General features: G+C 43.0%; 1 protein-coding gene across 6 annotated transcripts in view; it reads right to left on the reverse strand.

Annotated features, from left to right (window-relative positions):
* The window catches only part of rnf130 (ring finger protein 130), a 170044-nt gene that overhangs the window by 47013 nt on the left and 102655 nt on the right, over positions 1-20376 (reverse strand). For all 6 annotated transcript variants that reach the window (XM_087995135.1, XM_087995133.1, XM_087995137.1 and 3 more), the window contains exon 4: positions 12532-12614. In XM_087995135.1, the coding sequence (XP_087851261.1) occupies positions 12532-12614 (83 nt within the window). The remainder of the gene's footprint in view (positions 1-12531; positions 12615-20376) is intronic.

A 20376-nucleotide genomic window follows, 5' to 3' on the forward strand; every position in this document is an offset into this window, starting at 1 on the left:
CCAGAGGCTGGAATCGAACCTGGGACCCTGGTGCTGTGAGGCAGCAGTGTTAACCACTGAGCCACCGTACCACCCCCATTGTGAGGTATCTGCTATGGTTTGGGGGATCGATCTCACTCTAACACCCATATTTGCCAGATGCTAATGTGCATTAGAAATAACTCGTTCATGTATCATTGACTGTATTATAATAATATGCGAACCCATCCTTCCAGGACCTGTATAAGGAGGACCACCAATAACCTGGGCGGGAGGTTTGCCAGAACTTTTTAGGAGGTGGAGAAATCAGAGACACTATCACAGTTGCAGAAAGGGAGATTGTTGAGGAGGGCTTGTCTACACAGTCATTATGGGTGAAAGTCAGAAACTGGAAAGGAGCAGTCACTTTATTGGGAGTATTCTACAGTACCCCCATAGCAATAGAGATACGGAGGAGCAGATTGGGAGGCAGATTTTGGAAATGTGCAGAAGTAACAGGGTTTTTGTCATGGGTGACTTTAACTTCTCTAATATCGAGTGGAATCCACTTAGTTCAAATAACTTGGATGGAGCAGTTTTTGTCAGGTGTGCCCAGAAAGGGTACCTGAAGCAATATGTAGATAGGCCGATGAGAGGGGAGGCCATATTGGATTTGGTGCTTGGCAACGAACCATGTCAGATGTCAGATATCTTGGTGGGAGAGCATTTCGGTAACAGTGCTCACAACTCCTTGACCTTTACTATACTCATGGAAGGGGATAGGAGTAGACGGTATGGGAACGTATTTAATTGGGGGAGGGGGAATTACAATGCTATTAGGCAGGAACTGGGGCGCCTAAATTGAGAATAGATGTTATCGGGGAAAGGCACAATAGAAATGTGGAGTTTGCTGATCGTGCTGAACAGGTTTGCCCCACTGAGGCAAGGTAGGGATGCTAGGTTGAAAGAATCTTGGAAGACAATGTATTTGGACCATCAAGTCAAGAGAAAAAAAAGGAAGCCTACTTAAGGTTGAGGAGGCAAGGATCAGACAGTGGATGCAGTGTACATGGATTTTAGCAAGGCGTTTGATAAAGTTCCCCATAGTAGGCTCATTCAGAAAGTAAGAAAGGATACAGGGAAACCTGTCTGTCTAGATACAGAATTGGCTGGCCCATTGAAAGAAGAGGGTGGTAAATGGAAAGTATTCAGCCTGGAGCTCGGTGACCAGTGGTGTTCCACAGGGCTCGGTTCTGGGATCTCTGCTCTTTGTGATTTTTATAAATACCTTGGATGAGGAAGTGGAAGGGTGGGTTAGTAAATTTGCCAATGACACGAAGGCTGGTGGAGTTGTGAATAGTGTCGAGAGATGTTGCAGGTTTCAATGAGACATTGACAGGATGCAGAACTGGGCCAATAAGTGGCAGGTGGAGTTCAACCTGGAAGAGTGTGAAATCATTCACTTTAGAAAGTCGAATTTGAATGTAGAATACTGGTTAAAGGCAGGGTTCTTGGTAGTGTGAAAGAACAGAGGGATCTTGGGTTCCATGTCCACAGATCCCTCAAAGTTGCCACCCAGGTTCTTAGGGCTGTTAAGAAGGCATATGGGGTGTTGGCTTTCATTGGCAGGGGGATTGAGTTTAAGAGCTGCGAGGTTACGCTGCAGCTTTACAGAGTCCTGGTTAGAACCACACTTGGAATACTATGTTCAGTTCTGGTTGCCTCATTATTGAAAAAATGTGGAAGCTTTAGATAGGATGCAGAGGACATTTACCAGGATGCTGCCTGAACTGGAGGACATGTCTTCTAGAGAAAGATTGAGGGAGCTAGGGCTTTTCTTATTGGAGCTGGAAATGTGTTGCTGGAAAAGCGCAGCAGGTCAGGCAGCATCAAAGGAACAGGAGAATCGACGTTTCGGGCATAAGCCCTTCTTCAGGAATGAGGAAAGTTTGTCCAGCAGGCTAAGATAAAAGGTAGGGAGGAGGGACTTGGGGGAGGGGCGTCGGAAATGTGATAGGTGGAAAGAGGTCAAGGTGAGGGTGATAGGTCAGACTGGGGTGGGGGCGGAGAGGTCGGGAAGAAGATTGCAAGTTAGGAAGGCGGTGCTGAATTCGATGGATTTGACTGAGACAGGGTGGGGGGAGGGGAAATGAGGAAACAGGTGAAATCTGAGTTCATCCCTTGTGGTTGGAGGGTTCCTAGGCGGAAGATGAGGCGTTCTTCCTCCAACCGTTGTTTTGTTGTGGTCTGACGATGGAGGAGTCCAAAGACCTGCATATCCTTGGTGGAGTGGGAGGGGGAATTGAAATGTTGAGCCACAGGGTGGTTGGGTTGGTTGGTCCGGGTGTCCCAGAGGTGTTCTCTGAAACGCTCCGCAAGTAGCCGGCCTGTCTCCCCAATATAGAGGAGGCCACATCGGGTGCAGAGGATGCAATAGATGATGTGTGTGGAGGTGCAGGTGAATCTGTGGCGGATATGGAAGTTTCCTTTGGGGCCTTGGAGGGAGGTGAGGGGGGAGTGTGGGCGCAAGTCTTGCACCTCCTGCGGTTGCAGGGGAAGGTGCCGGGAGTGGAGGTTGGGTTGGTGGGGGGTGTGGACCTGACGAGGGAGTCACGGAGGGAGTGGTCTTTATGGAATGCTGATAGGGGAGGGGAGGGAAATATATCCTTGGTGGTGGGGTCCGTTTGGAGGTAGCAGAAATGACGGCGGATGATGCGCTGTACATGGAGATTGGTGGGGTGGTAGGTGAGGACCAGTGGGGTTCTGTCCTGGTGGCGGTTGGAGGGGCGGGGCTGAAGGGCGGAGGAGCGGGAAGTGGAAGAGATGCGGTGGAGGGCATCGTCGACCACGTCGGGGGGGGAAATTGCGGTCCTTGAAGAAGGAGGCCATCTGGGTTGTGCGTTTTTGGAACTGGTCCTCCTGGGAGCAGATGCGGCGGAGTCGAAGGAATTGGGAGAATGGGATGGCGTTTTTACAGGGGGTAGGATGGGAAGAGGTGTAGTCCAGGTAGCTGTGGGAGTCGGTCGGTTTGTAGTAGATGTCCGTGTTGATTCGGTCGCCTGAGATAGAAATAGAAAGGTCGAGGAAGGGGAGGGAGGAATCTGAGACTGTCCAGGTGAATTTGAGGTTGGGGTGGAAGGTGTTGGTGAAGTGGATGAACTGTTCAACTTCCTCGTTCAACCTCCTTCGTAGGATATGTGGAACAATCCATCTTCCGCAACTACCCTGGCCACACCCCCCCCTTTTCCTCCGCTACATCGATGACTGTATCGGCGCCGCCTCGTGCTCCCATGAGGAGGTTGAACAGTTCATCCACTTCACCAACACCTTCCACCCCGACCTCAAATTCACCTGGACAGTCTCAGATTCCTCCCTCCCCTTCCTCGACCTTTCTATTTCTATCTCAGGCGACCGAATCAACACGGACATCTACTACAAACCGACCGACTCCCACAGCTACCTGGACTACACCTCCTCCCATCCTGCCCCCTGTAAAAACGCCATCCCATTCTCCCAATTCCTTCGATTCCACCGCATCTGCTCCCAGGAGGACCAGTTCCAAAAACGCACAACCCAGATGGCCTCCTTCTTCAAGGACCGCAATTTCCCCCCCGACGTGGTCGACGATGCCCTCCACCGCATCTCTTCCACTTCCCGCTCCTCCGCCCTTCAGCCCCGCCCCTCCAACCGCCACCAGGACAGAACCCCACTGGTCCTCACCTACCACCCCACCAATCTCAATGTACAGCGCATCATCGGCCGTCATTTCTGCTACCTCCAAACGGACCCCACCACCAAGGATATATTTCCCTCCCCTCCCCTATCAGCATTCCGTAAAGACCACTCCCTCCGTGACTCCCTCGTCAGGTCCACACCCCCCACCAACCCAACCTCCACTCCCGGCACCTTCCCCTGCAACCGCAGGAGGTGCAAGACTTGCGCCCACACCTCCCCCCTCACCTCCCTCCAAGGCCCCAAAGGAAACTTCCATATCCGCCACAGATTCACCTGCACCTCCACACACATCATCTATTGCATCCTCTGCACCCGATGTGGCCTCCTCTATATTGGGGAGACAGGCCGGCTACTTGCGGAGCGTTTCAGAGAACACCTCTGGGACACCAGGACCAACCAACCCAACCACCCTGTGGCTCAACATTTCAATTCCCCCTCCCACTCCACCAAGGATATGCAGGTCTTTGGACTCCTCCATCGTCAGACCACAACAAAACAACGGTTGGAGGAAGAACGCCTCATCTTCCGCCTAGGAACCCTCCAACCACAAGGGATGAACTCAGATTTCACCTGTTTCCTCATTTCCCCTCCCCCCACCCTGTCTCAGTCAAATCCATCGAATTCAGCACCGCCTTCCTAACCTGCAATCTTCTTCCCGACCTCTCCGCCCCCCACCCCAGTCTGACCTATCACCCTCACCTTGACCCCTTTCCACCTATCACATTTCCGATGCCCCTCCCCCAAGTCCCTCCTCCCTACCTTTTATCTTAGCCTGCTGGACAAACTTTCCTCATTCCTGAAGGGCTTATGCCCGAAACGTCGATTCTCCTGTTCCTTGGATGCTGCCTGACCTGCTGCGCTTTTCCAGCAACACATTTCCAGCTCTGATCTCCAGCATCTGCAGACCTCACTTTCCCTTTTCTTATTGGAGCAAAGAAGGATGAGAGGTGACTTGATAGAGGTGTACAAGATGTTGAGAGGCACAGATAGAGTGGATCGCTAGAGACTTTTTTTCCCCATAACGGAAATGTCTATCATGAGGGGGCATAATTTTAAAGGTAATTGGAGGAAGGTTTAGGGGAGATGTCAGAGGTAGGTTCTTTATACAGAGAGTGGTGGGTGCGTGGAATGCATTGCCAGCAGTGGTGGTAGACTCAGATACATTAGGGACATTTAAGTGACTTTTGGATGGGCACATGGAAGTTAGCACAATGGAAGGGTATGCAGGTTAGTCTGATCTTAGAGTAGGATAAAAGGCCGGTACAACATCAAGGACCAAAGGGCGTGTACTGTACTGTTCTATGTTCTTTGTATTACTATTCTATTATTGTATAGTAAAGTTTACTTTGTTTGTTCAAAACCATACAATTTTGTGGCTTTACTCTCTTTGCAAGTCCCCTGGATGTCACATTTTGTCTGCTTTAAACATAAATTTACTGGTTCGTAACTAGGTCGTAAATTTGGCAATCAGCTCCAAGACTGTAATATTCTGTCTTGTGCATTCATGTTTTCCAATCAGTCAATTTTTGAAGCTAGTGATAACAGGAGGGAAAGGTTCCAGAAGTTATGTGTTTAATTGTCTGTCATTCACAAATGGATGCGTGGGAGTTGCAAAGCTTTGATCTGATCCATAGGATATGGGGGAATCGCTTGGTTCAGACTACAGCACCCATTTTCAATGTTTAGCATACATATAATCTGACATTATAACTTCACCAAACTGGCATTTCGTTTTAATGATGCCTTTTCGGCTGCTCCTGTTATACCTATCTACACTTCTCATTGTTTACCAAGAAGGCAGAGTATCATCTGGGTTCAAAGTGAGGGAAATAAGGACCACAAGGTTACAAATCATGATGGAATACAATTTTGTTGCTTCTGATGGCCCACAGTTCATAAGTGATGTTTTGTTTTGAGTGGTTAGGTCTGTTCTGAATCTATGCCATTTCACAAAGTTGGAGTGTCACACAAGATAAAGTTGGTGGCTTTTTTTGTGGGGAGATCTGGTTGAGAGAAGATTTGCAGAGGGAAGCATTTTCAGTTTGCCAACAGGCCTCAATCTCCATAAAGATTGAACTTTTAATGTCATTATCATTGTTGGTTGTTCCACGATTTGCCGATGATGCCTACTTAGAGTTTCTGCTATAGATCTTCATGTGACGAAGCAGCCAGATTCTCAACCCACAGATCCAGAACACACGGGACAGAGTGTTCAATGAGATACAAGGTCAGGATTTGCTTCTTTTTCTTTCCTTCTCAGCCACCTTTCTACCTCGGTGTTATGCTATTTGGACTCAAAGCATGTTGGGAAGGTTGCTGCCATTTTGATTGGCTCCTAGCAAAATCCTCCTAGGCGTTTGTGTCATGCTGCTGCACTTCTCGAAAAGCTTCAAAGTGTCCTTGAAACATTTAATTTATTCTCTCCTGGAATACTGGCTTTAAAGAATTGAAAAGTCAAGACCTTGCACTGAATATGGTTACTCCAATCCAGAAACCATGAAGACTTTGCCTGTGTGGCCAAATTTCGTCCGAATTCCATCTACAAGTTCACTGACAACACTACCATTGTAGGCCAGATATCAAACAATGATGAGATAATGCGCTTGGTGGCATGGTGTAATAATTACAATCCCTACCTCAGTGTCAGCAAAACTGAAGAGCTGAGCACTGACTGCAGGAAGCAAGGAGGAAGGCACGCCCTTATCTATATCAATGGAACTGTGGAGGAGATGGTCAAGATCATCAAGTTCCTAGGAATGACGATCACCAACGATCTGACATTCATTCTGGATGCACCATGGTTTGGGACAGTAACTGCTCTTCCCAAGACCATAAAAAAAACGAGAGAGGATTGTGAAGATAGCTCGGAAAGACAGCGATCAAAGACCTCTCCCACTATGGTTGTAATCTCTTCTGTCAGGCAGAAGATACAAAAGCTTAAACACATGTACCAACAGGTTCAAGAACAGTTTCTTCCCTGCTGTTATTAGACTTCTGAATGGATCTCTCAAATTTCAAATCTAATGTTGCTTTTTGTGCACCTTCTTTGCAGCCATAACTTGGTATTCCTTGCTTTGTTCTCTCACCCTATGATTTTTATATGGTATGATCTGTCAATACTGCACACAAAACAAAAACCTTTTCACAGTACCTAGAAGTACACATGACAATAATAAATCAAATAAAATAAAAACTTGCAGAACTGGCTTCAAAAAGATACTAGCATTTGTTCCCTTACTGAAATTGGAAGATATGCCAGAGGTATTATCTCGAGCACTCTTGTGTTGCTGACAGTCCAGATCTCACTGCAATATAGTATGATCTGCATGCTGGCAATTTTGTTGACTTGCAGAGGTTTTTGTTGTTTAACATTCAGTACTGTAGTCCGTTGAAGATTGGTGTGGCGCAGCTGACCTGTCGCTCAATCTTATTGTCATTGTTGGCCTTTTGAGAGGTGGAATATAAATATTTAGATCACTGACTGTCATGTTACATGGATTTGCGAAAGTTAGATTTGACAGGAACAAGGCGAAAGTGGGTACTGCAGATGCTGGAGATGAGAGTCAAGATTAGAGTCGTGCTGGAAAAGCACAGCAGATCAGGCAGCATCCGAGGAGCAGGAAATTCAACGTTTCGGGCAAAAGTCCTTCATCAAGAATGAAGCTGGGAGCCTCGGGGGTGGAAAGATAAATGGGAAATGGGTGGGGTTGGGGAGAAAGTAACTGAGAGTGCAATAGGAGGAGGTGGGGGTAAAGGTGATAGGTTGGAGAGGACGGTGGAACTGATAGGTGGGAAGGAAGATGGACATTGGGACAGGTCACGAGGATGGTGCTGAGCTGGAAGGTTGGAACTAGGGTAAGGTGGGGGAGGGGAAATGAGGAAACTGGTGAAGTCCACATTGATGCCCTGCGGTTGAAGGGTTCCGAGGCAGAAGATAAGGCATTCTTCCTTCAGGTGCCGGGTGGTAAGGGAGTGGTGATGGAGAAGGACCAGGACCTGCATGTCTTCGGTAGAGTGGGAGGGGGAGTTGAAGTGTTCAGCCACATGGCAGTGGGGTTGGTTGGTGTGGGTGTCCTGGAGATGTTCTCTGAAGCACTCTGCGAGTAGGCGTCCAGTCTCCCCAGTGTAGAGGGGACTGCATCAGAAGCAACGGATACAGTAAATACAACCTTAAATGTCAATTTTCCGACTCCTCAGATGCTGCCTGTCCTGCTGTGCTTTTCCAGCACTACGCTAATTTTGACAGTTCAATAGGTTTTACCTTGTACTCTTTACTCACTATCTGCTGCAAGCCCTGACTGGTAACTCTATTCTTCAGGGTTCAGCTAGTCCAGTCAGCAATGGAGTTATCATGGTATACTTGGTGTTAAACACAATGTATTCTGGGCGAGACAAGCTTAAAGCCCATGTTATCATCAGTATTTCTTCCAGATGGTGTTAATGAGGGATTAATGATTTATCAAACAAGCAAGGGCAGTGGGTGATAATGGCCTAATGCCAAACTTCAGAGAGTCAGAAGTCCATGTTAAGGAATCTCAAGATCACTCCCTAAAGCCTGTTAACCAGCTACAAGGCACAAGTCAGGAGTGTGATAAAATACTCTCACTTGTCTCAATTATGGCAGCTTCAACTCGTGTGAGACAAAACAACACATTTGATTGGCACTCATTTAACACAATAAACATTCATTCCTTCCATCAGTAGCCCACTGTGGCAGTAGTACCATCTATAAGCTGAATGCAGGAACTCAAGATTCGATATTTCCTTTCAGACCAGTGACCTCCACCACCTAAAAAGGACAAGGACAGCACGTGCATGGAAACACCACCACTTGCCAACTCCCCTTCAAGCAATACATGATTCTGAACTTGGAACTATATTGCTGTTTGTCCATCAATTCAAGGTCAAAAACCTAGCACTTCCTTAACAGCACTGTAGAAGCCATCGTAGCTTTCAGTACTTAGATCAAAGCAGGTGGCTTTACAGATTGATAACGAGTAAGAGGCTCTTTAGATGATTTCAGAAGATATTAAAAACCTAATCACATTGCTGTGGAACTGAAAGGGTGATCAGGTTTGATTTTCTTGAATGATTTTCTTCAATAAAAATAAATTAGTGATCTGGATGGATTTTTACAAGGCCTCTGTATCAAGACCTTAACTACAAAGCTATTGTCCATTGGGATTGCAAATGGGTGAGCAAAGCGGCAATGAGTGTTGTTTATGCATGTACGCTGCATCTGAAAGTCAGACTTGATAGATCAGATCTACTTTTCCTGTTACTTTCCATATTTTGTCTTTTGGATGATTATGTTTTGTTTAATACTAAGATGGATAACATGGAAGAGCAAAATAATGGTAAAATACAATTTACAACGTTTTCTGGTAACATAATTAATACCACATGCAACATTTGACAATTACAGGTGATCATTCAACTTTTGATTAGGTAGATCCTTGATAAGGATGTGGAATAAAGGTTATAGTATTTTTTGTTCTTATTGTCAGTTTCAACCCATTGAAATTGAGAGCAAATTTTCCAACTGGAAGCTAATTTCTATACTACGATACTGAGGAGAGATGTGTTCTGTATGAGGTCAACACCTATCAATAAAATGTAAATGCATCTGGATGATTCAAATGCAATAAGGCTTTGATAAAGCGGTCATTATTCTGGTCGTATTACTAAAACACAGGAGGAGTACACTTAATGTTCATTCCCAGAAGGGAAAAAATAACAACTTCAATATTGATTATTTTTAAATTGGATTTCTTGAATTTATTTCTTTTTAAGCAGACTTATGTAAAACATTGGCAACAATAAGACAAACTGCACTGTGGATTTAGCCATAGTAGCATTTTAACAAGTACAGAATGACTTAAAGCTGAAAAATGCCCTCCTCTGGTTCTGTTGTTTTCCGGTTTAATTTTACAATCATTATCTTGGCAGACCTTGAACAGCTAGAATCAGGGCATAGCTGCACAATCTTAATCTCAAAATAAGAGCATACTCTGCAAATATGCTCAACACTTTTATTTAGGCTCCGAAATGAAGGAACTGTACCCAAAAATCAAATCTCAATTCAGGTGAAATGTCATTGCTTTATTTAAAGAAAACAGGAAATGGCTATTTAGACTCTTTTGCCTGTTCCACAATTCAATCATTGCAGATATGTACCTCAACTTCATGAACGTGTCTTTGCTCTGTCTCTATAATATTTGTAAAAATCATAGCAAGCTCGATTCTGAAAAAAATACAATTGGCCCCCAAAATCCAGAGTCTTACAAGGGGAGGTGTTTCAGATTTCCATGACCCTTTGTAAGAAGTGTTGCTTCCTGACTTCGGTTAAGTAATCTCACTCTAATTTGATGATTGTGTCCTCATTGTTCGGGACTCCAGTTCCTTACCAGAGGAAATTGTTTCTATCTATTTTACAAATTCTTTAATCATTATACACATTTCAATTAGACCATCCTTCGAATTTCCAAATTCAAGGAAATACAAATCAACATTTTGGTATGATTTTGCACTGCACCCCTGCAAATGTCAACAAAGGTCATTCTGGTATAATGCATGTTTCGTTAATGTGAATTTGCTGTAATATAATCGACGAATTGGGGACAGTGGTTCTAAAGCGCAAGCTTTTAAAATGTGTATTGGCTCTAACGCGATTACATTGTCAACACTTTAAGCGCTGTTTCTAAAGCACGATTCTTCTATAATTCGGGATTGCATAAGAATGCAACCATCGCATTATAGGATATCCAAAATTAAATTCAGCATCCTATGCAAGGCTACATCTGACTAAACCATCAGTTCCTCACTTCTGAACTACAAACCCAGAACTAAAGGGTGACATTTCAATACCTCAAGAATTAAATCCTGAAGAAAAGGTCATTCCTCCTTGCTTTGGTTACTTTTAAGATTATAAGACATAGGAGCAGAAATTAGGCCATTCAGCCTGCTCCGCCATTCAATCATGGCTGCTGAGTTTCTTAACCCTGTTCTCCCGCTATCCCCTTGACAATCAAGAACCTATCTTAAATATACTCAATGATCTGGCCTCGACAGCAATCTGTGGCAGTGAATTCCATAGATTCACCACTCTCGAAGAAGTTTATCTCTTTACTCTAGGGCTGTGCCCTCACATCCTCATCTCTGCTACCAATGGGAACATCTTTCCCAACGACCACTCTATCCAGGCCATTCAGTATCCTGTAAGTTCCAATTAGATGCCCCTCTCATCCTTCTCAACTCCATAAAGTATAGGCCCAGGGTCCTCAAACATTCTTCATAGGTGAAGCTTTTCATCCCTGGAACCATTCTCGTGAATCTCCTCTGAATGCGCTCCAGGGCCAGTACAATCTTCCTGAGATATGCTTGTTTAATTATATTACTGAACTACCTTCTAGTGAACTTGTCTCCTTTCTTACAATTTTGTCACCTATTTCCATTTCAAACTTGCTTTTGATAATTTAATAACAGTGAAGGTGGGGAGGCAAATACAAATGATTCCCATTTCCAGAACTCAAGTCACATTCCAAAGGCTAAATGCAGACTCTAAGTTCCCTCCAGAGTATCCTAATAATGCACTACCCCACTCAAAGCCAAAGGAAAATTACCATAATTTTGTGCTGTTTGCTAGTTCTTACATCCATCCTCAGATCATTTTAAAGGCTGAAAGGTGCAGATCCAAGTTCAGCAGAAAATGCACTGAATGCTAAAGAAAAAGTTCGAAATAAAACCCTTTGTTCACTCTGCCTCCACCTGATTTTAATTTTACTCTCCTGGTGTTGATGCTCTACTCAAATTTTCTTGCTATCTTTTCTCAATTAAATTTACCACTGGGGCCACCTGTTCCTTTCTCCCTTATATCTTTACTTACCTTCTCCTCAAATACAGCCATACAATTCTCTTCAACCACTCAACAACGATCATGACTCACTGGGTAGCATGCAGGAAATCAAGTCCAACTAATCCCAGCATCATCACAAATGTGAATAAAAATTAGTCAATCTAACCAAATTCCCCAATTTTCCTGACCAACAAACATGATTTAAAATACTGTACTTAACAAGAAAGTGGATGCCCATTGTGAATTATCTTTAACCAATGGAATTGTTAATTTAAGTTTATAACTTAAAATCCAGCTTCTCCTAAACTCTCCCCTTTGGAAACACACAAAGATGATCAGGCATAGATATGAAGAAGAGGCAAAACAAAAATCAGGGGAGCATTCTGATAGCACCAGACCAGACCACAGGAGTTGATGAGTTATTTCCTTTCATTCCTTATGATTCTTTAATGTTCTTGCACAATATTCTTTGCACACCAATGTTCAGTCTTTTAAATCTCTCTATCAAGTCATCTCTCAGACTTCTTTTTTTCAAGAGATAAATAGGCTCAACAAGTCAATCCTCTCCCAATTATGTGAACACACATTTCTGGCACTGTTTTGAAACTCTTCACAACATTCTCTCCAATGATTGAGTGTATTCTAATCAAGATTCCATTCCAATTTAGCGTATACTTCAGCTCCCTATACTTGAGCTGTGTCAGCAACCTTGTCAGCAACATTCTGTAACTATCCTTCTAAAATCTCCAACTATCACCTTTAATGTGCATATCTTTAATTATTTTCCTTGCAAATTCCCTTACTTCTCTTCTAATGTTTCTGTATTCATCGCTTTTGCCAAGAACTTTGGGATATTTCCTTTGTTTAAGAGGCATATAATTACTGTTTTAAAATAATATTACATCAGAAAGACAACATCATCCTTTCTTGCAAAAGGTATAACATGAAGTGGCAAGTGTTAGCACACATACGGAAGAGCTTACTTGCATGGCAGAATCCTAACCACATCTTTAGATTTGTATCCCTCTATGCAGACCGCACAGTGGTCAAACTCTGGGTCAGTTTCCTAAAAAATACAAAAATGTACAACGGAGTTAATAATTACTTGCAGTTAATAACTTTTCACTTTCTTCTTTTAATAAAAGGAGTTCTAATCAAAACTGCTCTTATCAGATACGGTTTAAATTATACATTGGTATAGAAGGATGAAATATATTAATAATTCCAATATTGAAGGTAAAGTCTTTCAAGTATAGAAATCACAGTTTATGTTGCCACCCATGAGAAAGGAACATGCTACATCACAATTCCTTCAACTGTGGATGCACCTAGATCACACAACCTGCAATTGTTCACTGTAACAGTTACCATTATTTTCTTACTTGTAGTTCTCTATACAGTTCAGTAGCACAGCCTCCACCACTTCCTCTGGCAACTCATTTCATACACCCATCTGTGTGATTAAATTACCCTTTAGGTCACTTTTAAAGCTTTCCCCTCACACCTTAAACCTATACCCTGTAGTTTTGGATTTCCCTACCCTGGGAAAAAGGCCTTGGCTATTCACCCAATCCATGCCCGTCATGACTTTATGAACCTCTAGAAGGTCACCCTTCAGCCTCCAACGCTCCAGGGAAAACAGCCCCACCCTTTTCAGCCTCTTCCTATAACAAACCCTTCAACACGGGCAACATCCTTGTAAATCTTTTCTGAACCTTTTCAAGTTTCACAATATCCTTAGTACAACAGGATTCAATTAACCAAAATTATATTTAGGCTGTTAAGTAACAGGTGTAACTTTATGCAAGTTCAACTGGCCATTAATGTTAAAATGCAGAACCAATGCAAGGTTGAGATTGGAAATGCTCTACTTATGGTGTGGATTATAAACAGAGTGGGCTCCCAGTATCCCTGTAAGATTGTCTCTGCTTAGTCAGCTCTCACTGCTTTCATTTTTTTGGGTGATAGCCCTGTAATAGATTGAATTCCTGTCGCGTACCAATCTCAAAAGCAGGCCAATCTCAAAAGCAGGTCCTGCCACAAAGCTGTCAGCAGTCAAGATTAGTAGTTGCAGGAGTGCGACCATTGTTGGTGCTAGAGGTAGGCCAAAGAGGTTGCTTTCAGCAATTGGATTTGAACATCTATGTACACCTGAAATCTTGCTGGGGCCAGGCTCATCCATGAAAGGAGAAAGTGAGGACTGCAGATGCTGGAGGTCAGAGTCAAAAAAAGTGTGGCACTAGAAAGACACAGCAGGTCAGGTAGCATCTGTGCAGCCGAAGAATCAATGGTTCGGGCATAAGCAGGAATCACCAATCACATTCCTGATGAAGGGCTTATGCCCAAAATGTAGATTCTCCTGTTCCACAGATACTGCTTGGCCTGCTGTGCTTTTCCAGCGCCACACTTTGACTCTGATCCCTGAAAGGGGGTGATTTGTGACTGAATAGAGCAGAGGGTGAACATGCAGGGGGTAAAGCTTTGATGAGGGGCGTCCAAAGGGCACAGGATAGACAGCAAGAAGCACTGTTTACCCATTAACTGGCTAGCAGTCCAAAGTAAAACAGCCAGTCTGCATATGGAGCTCCAGCAACTCCTACAATCAATTAAATCAGAGCATTAATCACCCACTTAAGGGTTTTGATGCTCATAAAATTAAAGTGGGGGTATGGTGGCTCTGGAGGAGCTGCTGGCACCAAGGCACCCTAATTTACAGGTGCACACCCCTGCTTTCCTTTTTATGGATGGCCTATAAAATTCACGTTATGTTTTCTCGACACAAATTGCTGGAAATTGACACATTAATATGGACATGCACATTAAGCTCACCACTAGTTTGGCAGCAAATTTTAGTACATATTAATCCACTGAGAATTGTTAAAATATGACAGATGCATTATTCATTTTCTTTATTTAAAGAAAGGTAGTGTTCATTACACATTTCACAAAAGTACCATAAGTCAAGGTTTGAGCCAAACTTGCAACAGGATGCCAACCAATCACTACCTTTAACATGTCAGCTACAATTAAATTATTGGTCATTATTTGAACTTGAAAAGCCATTTATAAATTATAAGATGACTAGATAAAGAAAGCTATGGTACAATCAATATCTAAAGCATTTTTTCAATTCAATTCATTCTCTGCACATGGGAGTCAGTAAAAAGGCTATGGTGGATTACCATTTTGAATGAATGCATGTATGGTTTTTGCTGTTTGAGGCTGTGTGGTCAAGCGACCACTGGCCCAAAATTAGACATTCTAAATTGACCCACAGCCAGAGAAATGGGGCTGGACCGAAAATTGAATAAACCAAATTAAACAGCAACCATCAGCTACAGAGAAGAGTGGAAACCAAGCTCAAAAAGAGGTCAGGATGATTTTCTGGGAGGCGGGGAACCAGTCATAACTAGCCAGAGGGTTGTACGTTGCAGAAGCATCAGACTTTCTGGCATCTAGATTTTCAGATACTGCCACAGAAAGTTCACTTTACACATCCTTGGCATGGAAACTATGAAGGATGCTGCACAACTTTACTGGATACTTTGAATCTTGCTCATGACCTCTGAGGTCTTTGGTGGAAGACTTTACAGCAACCCAAGACCACCCAGGAGGAGATCTGCCCTGACCTGCTAGACTCATCTTCATGGAAGAGAGCCAGCCTTACATCAGACAGGAAGGGCTCAGCATGGATCATTGCAGGTAATGTCATCTCTCAGACTGAGCCAGAGAGAGTAAATATTGTAGGAATTTGGGAAATACTCATGTTTTAATAAGGAATAAAGTTGAATTGAACCACAAACTAAATTCTGCGTTCCTTTGTCTTCCTCACTGACATGAGTACTTGGGTCAAGTGTTTTTAACAAAATAAACTGACTATGGTGTCCCAAGCACGGACAACAACAACAAGAGTCAATCACAGTACCAAAAGTACTACGGCAGTAGATTTTAGCAGCAGAGTCAAAAAATAATAATTAAGATTAGGTTTCCTGCAAATTCTAATATACAGGAGAAGTTGAACATTTAGTCCCCTTGAGTCTGCTGCACCATTCCACATTCCCATCTACCCTCAATAACCCTCTATTCCCTGGCCAAACAAAAATCTATCTATCTCTATCTTTAAAATATTCAATGACCCCATCCACACCTGCTTTTTGAGGTGAAGCATTCTGAAGTTGCCCGGAGAAAATAACTCTCATCCCTGACCTGAAAGAATGAATCTTAATCTTAAAAGCATGCCCCTTAGTTCTGATGTGACCCACAAGAGGAAACATCCTTTGACAAATACCTTGTCAAGATTATGCAAGATCTGATCAACTTCAATCAAATCACTCCTCGCTCTTCTAAATTGTAGTGGAAATAAACCCAGCTTGTCCAATCTATACTCATTAGATAACTGATTCAGTCCGGAACTCAAAGATGACCTTTCATACATGTTTCCAATGAACAAGGCTTTTCACTTAAGATGCACACTATAAATAGGATCATAGGATTAACTGCGTAATTCTGTTCATTTTTCAAAAGTACAGAGGGAAAAGATCACAAGAATATTATAGCTCAGGCTAAAAATAACAAAGCAAATTTCTGGTTTTTTTCCAAGAATGCAACAGAAGAATTTTTGAGGTATGGTAGTACTGTCCCTACCTCTAAGCCACAAAGTCCGGACCTGAATCGCACATACCTAGGGGTGTGTTAAAATATGTCCAAACAGATTAATTAAAAATATATACAACTAGCAGATAAAACCAGCAATAAATTCTTAATTATTGGTGTGTACTTTAAATGGGTTTCGAGATGGCATTGGAGATATTTCACATGTTTTGATGATCTTACAGCAAAATAAGATAGATGGATGTAAAGGCATATAATTTTAATTTCTAACACATTGGGTGGAATCTTCACGCTTCTCCACATTAAATTTCATCTACCACATATCCGCCCATTCCAATAATTTGCCTGTATCCTTCTGAGTCCCACATTACATAAGAATTGTAAACTGAGAGGAAGATTAAGTTTTGTCTCATCCATAAACTTTAAAAATTGTGTCCTGTACACAGAGATCTATATTATTTACACGTCAGGAAAAGCAAAGGTCCCAACTAACCCCGGGGAATCTTCTTTCCAAACTTTCCTCTAGCTTGAAAGCTATTCATTAAACACTAGTCTTTACTTTCTGTCTCTCAGCAATTTGAAATCTAGGTTGCTACTGACCATTTAATTTCATGAACCATAACTTTGTTCATTGGTCTGTGGCACAGCACTATATCAAATGGCCTTTGGAGATCACCATACCTACTGCATTGTAGTCATTCGCCCTCCTGTAACATTGTCAAAATAATTCAGTGATTTAGGTAAACAGGACTTTCCCTTATGAAATTGAAGATGGCATTCTTTAAGTAATCTGCATTAATCCTTGTGACTGAATTTTGACTAGAGCTGTTGTTCTCGGTGACTTGGCCATTTCCTGTCTTTGTAATTTCATCCAGTTTTTACAACACCACACCGCTACCTCAGCCCAGGAGATTTAATCTAATTCCAGCCTCTGATGCATACTTGAATTTACTTGCCCCTCCACTGGTGCCTATGCTTTTAGGCCAATAAAACCCAAATTTGAATTCCCTCTCTGACCCTCAATCTCCTCCTCTAAAGCATTTACAACTTCTCTTTGAGCAAGCTTTTGGTGATTTGCCCAAAGCGCTCCTTACATGGCTTGAAATCATTCCGTTCAATTTAGCCTCTGCAAACATTTTGTGCTGTTCTCAAAAATTAAGTGCTGTATAAATGTACGCTATGGAGCTGTCATATAAAACAGTAGTTAGGCCACACTTAGAGTGTAATTCTAGTTAGCACAATAGAGTAAGGCTGTAATTTTACTACAGAGTATAAAAGAAGGTTTGAGGATATAGTCAGGGATACAGAAGGTTCGATAAGCTAGCTTGGGCTGTTTCTTTCATGTAGAGGAGGGCGATAGGACATTTAGTTGAATTATATAAAATAACAAAAAGGTCTAGAGCAGGTGGGAAGGGCCATTTCCCTTTGCTAGTGTCAAAACATAAAAAAAAATTCCAATAGTGGAAAAGTTGGATTAGACTGGAAAGTCTTTTTTAGGCTGATAAAGAAAGTGGATTGAATGACCTCCTAGGATGAAAATACAATTGTTAACTGTGCCAGAGTGAAGAAGAAACAGTCACATATTCTAACTTGGACCAGGATGATCTCAACTCATGGGTAGCTTTGAAACAGAATGCAACATGAGCAGAAGTTAGCATAGGTTTAAGGTATTGATATATATGGAGATCCCAGAACAGAGCAAGTTGGAGGTCAGTAAATTAAGAGAACAACATTATAACAGCAAATTTGGTGATAGATATTGGGATGGTAGAAAAACAGATGGAGAAAGGGGCTGCAAACTCCATTTCCCCAGCATAAATTTCTCTGTCATCACTACCATTTTGAATGCAAGATGGTGCCTAATTAACATGTGCTCCAGCTAAAGTGCTCTCAACTTCCCACAACTGAACATGAACTCAACTATAAGATGGACACTCACCATCACTATTCAAATTGATCCTCCAGTCCTTTCAGCCTAGTTGGTAATTCAATTCTACTGGCTACTGCTGTTTGTAGACATGATAAAGATATTCTACCTCTATTTACTGAGGGCTACAGCGAGTGGCACACATGGTGAAAGCCTTGGTCCTCATTTCAAGGGCTCTGCTCACAACATTCACTTCCAAACATAGGTGCTATGAACTGTATTCCTCTTAGCCAACAGAATGACATAACTTCGGTTTTCCATATACTGCAGTTTCTGGGCATTAGAAATAAAATCAGAAAATATTGGAAAATTCCTCGGTAGGTTAGGCAGCCGGTTATGTAATTGGGGCAGAAGCTATTAACTGTAGTCAAACTCTCAAAAATTTCAGATTTGAATGGATACTTTTGGAGGACTCCAGATACTGAGGAACTGTGCAACAGGATCTTCAATTTACTAGGCAATTCTCTCAGAGTCTATAACATGGATTCATCTGGATCCCAGCATGTAAGCTCCATCTCTGCTCCAGAAATGTTTTTGACTACTGGAAAATCTGGGATACTACCTAGAAGTAGCTTTGTTCTGCTTGTCATGCACATGAACTGACATTTTATTCACGAAGCAGTGATGACATTGAAATCAATTAAATATGCTGCTACAAAATGACGCATATGAAATGTAGGTGGAGTCTCATTCGCATAATGTGATGATTTGAAATCATTTCTTTAGTTTGCCTTAATATGAAATACAAAAACTGGGTTTGTTCACTTCAAATAGGACAAAAACAGGCTATTTGACCCAATAGATCCATGTTTGTACTTACTTGGAGTAAGTTCCCATCTTTCCTCATCTAAAGGTGTAACAATCCTTCCCATCTACCTGATATGCTATTTAACTTATCTGTAAATGCATCCATACTATTTAGTTCAATCATTTTATACGATAGTGAGTTCTAGCATATAAACCATTTTCTGTTCAGATCCACTGTCAGTGCACAGACTCCTGTGCATCTGCAACCAGTTTAAATGGGCCTCAGGGGGCCAAGGTAAATCGAGGCAAGAGCGAGGCCATGCTCTTTGGAAACCGGGGTGACCAATCTTTTCTCCCCTTCACTGTCAGGACAGACCATCTGAAGGTGCTGAGTATTTGGTTTAGAGGGGCTGGGGCTTATGCCAAGTCCTGGGAGAGCATGTCACTAAGATCAGGCAGAAATTGGACAGATGGGGGCACCAGTTGCTCTCCATGGCAGGAAAAAAAACCTGGTCATCAGATGCAAGTACTTTCAGTGTTGTCATATGTGGCACAGGTCTGGCCTATTCATGTGGAAATTGAAGCTGGACTGCATCCGAAGCAACACCATATACAAAAGGTCTGGACAAAAAGGGGGAAAAAAAACCACACCCAATGCTACCCTCACACTGATGGCCACCTTTGTGTGTGGCTGCACCAAGCTGTGTATGGATCCTCGATATGCAAACATCAAGTGTCACTATTTACTGAGGTTCTACCTGTCCCTGGTGTTGTGAAAGATGGGTTTGGCCTTGCTGCCGCAGAACACTCCAAGTAGTTGGCCGCTCAATATCACCTGTCCTTCAGAGAGAAATTTGTGAAGGAAAACACCTTTGACCACATGTCCATCAGGAAGTGGTCAGCATAGTTTCCTTGAGACCCTTTGCGAAAAGGAGAGGGCAGATCCTGTTGAGCGGTTCCGTGTGCAGACTGTCAAAGTCATTTGGCAGAATGCCTAATCGCCAGAATTTTTAAACAAGCACCAGGACATTGCTTGGTTGGTGGTGAGAAGGGCTCTGCCTGTGAGATCCTTTATGCATGCCCAGACACTCTGAGCCACTGCACGCTGCCTCCGAGGGGACGACACAGTCGCACACCTTCTGGAACGTGCCTCTGCAAAATAAATCTGAAGAGGAACACAGTGGTGTACGTCAAGGTTCACCCCAAGTAGCTCCGGGACGCAGGATGGTGTGCTCTACAGTCTGTTCCCCAGGACGCACACCAAGACAAGCATCAACTGTGTCTGGAGGATCATCAACTGTGTGGAAGACGCTCTTTGGTCTGCCCGAAACTTGCTGCTTTTCCAGTTGAAGGAGTTGACCCCAACGGAGCCTTGCAGACACGCATTCTAAAGGTCCAGGACTATATGCTGATGGATGCTCTGAAGCTTGGGGTAGCTGCCACCAAGGCACAGTAGGAAAGACTATTGTGTAAGATCCTTGTGCTGAAGAATAATGGGGATCCATTCAGTAATTGGGCCCCACTGACACCTCAGCTAAATGCC

Source organism: Chiloscyllium plagiosum, unplaced genomic scaffold (genome assembly GCF_037043375.1).
Source record: "Chiloscyllium plagiosum isolate Xiang-an unplaced genomic scaffold, Cpla_swu_hap1 HiC_scaffold_16, whole genome shotgun sequence".
Lineage (NCBI taxonomy): Eukaryota > Metazoa > Chordata > Chondrichthyes > Orectolobiformes > Hemiscylliidae > Chiloscyllium > Chiloscyllium plagiosum.